Source organism: Acanthamoeba castellanii, assembly GCF_000313135.1.
Source record: "Acanthamoeba castellanii str. Neff unplaced genomic scaffold scf7180000084763, whole genome shotgun sequence".
Lineage (NCBI taxonomy): Eukaryota > Discosea > Longamoebia > Acanthamoebidae > Acanthamoeba > Acanthamoeba castellanii.
In genome coordinates, this window is record NW_004457323.1 from 236,827 (window position 1) to 237,897 (window position 1,071).

The 1,071-nt window shown below is 59.5% G+C and overlaps 1 protein-coding gene across 1 annotated transcript in view; it reads left to right on the plus strand.

The window, feature by feature from the left end:
• ACA1_240500 (uncharacterized protein) overlaps positions 1-1,071 on the plus strand; it is a gene marked incomplete at both ends in the record, with an annotated part of 5,962 nt that overhangs the window by 3,405 nt on the left and 1,486 nt on the right. Inside the window, 5 exon segments of the mRNA XM_004335328.1 lie at positions 127-184; positions 203-283; positions 371-541; positions 623-769; positions 962-1,020. Coding sequence (XP_004335376.1) covers positions 127-184; positions 203-283; positions 371-541; positions 623-769; positions 962-1,020 — 516 coding nt within the window.

Consider the following 1,071-nt stretch of genomic DNA (forward strand, 5'->3'; position numbering starts at 1 on the left):
GCTGGCGGCTCCGCCTAGCACCGCCTCCGCTGTGTTGGTACTGCTCCTCTTCTCTTCGAAGCTTAGTTCTCTCTTCAATTGCTCACTCGATCCAACGTCGCCGCCAACCTCTTCCTTACGCCGCAGAGTGGCACCTCCCTCACCGGGCCGACGAAAAGAGCCCAGCAAGCGACCCGCCAATTTGGTACGATGCCAACCACAGGAGGCGTGAACCTGCGCGTCGGTGGCGACCTGTCCATCCTCTCCGGCAACGCCGCTTCTTCGATCGCTGAGGGCGCACCTGGTACTTGCCCCCCCCCCGGACTGGCGGTTGCAATCCCCAGATTAGGGGGACACACTCATCTGATTGTCCACCACTTCTATTGTGCAGGAGGCAGCTGCGCCACGGAGGGAATTGGGATGGCCGGGGGCGGTCTGATTGTGTGGGGCACGTGGGAGGCCGAAGTCGTGATCGGCGGCGATCTGCGCGTGACCGGCTGTAGTGGCGGCAACAGCGTGGGCGCCCAAGGCGGCCTTCCCACACTGGTTGTGGGTATCCTTGGTTCGTTACCTTTTCTCGTTTCGTGTCACTTTGTCGTTGTGGTCTTCACTTTTGTTCTCATCACACGGCACTCTTCTTCAGTTCTTAGCGACGCGACGATCGATGTGTACGGTTCGGTTGAGTTGGTGGGCGGCAACGGCGGTTCCGTGGTCGGCGGCTCGCAGGACTCAGGCCCTGGGGGCATGGCCTTCTTGATCTGCTTTGATTCTGCTCTCCTAGATATCGCTGGTTCGCACACACCGCACACACCGCACACACCACACACACCACACACACCACACACACCACACACACCACACACACCACACACACCACACACACCACACACACCACACACACCACACACACCACACACACCACACACAACTCGACACATAACACCCAAACCCAGCACCTTTCTCACCAACCTTGTCCGCGCAGGGTCGTTGACAATCACGAGAGGCAATGGCGGAGACGTCGTCAATGGCACCGGAAGAACGGTGAGTGGCGAGGCATCGCTCTTTTCGGGCTTGTTGATTGCGGGATCTTCG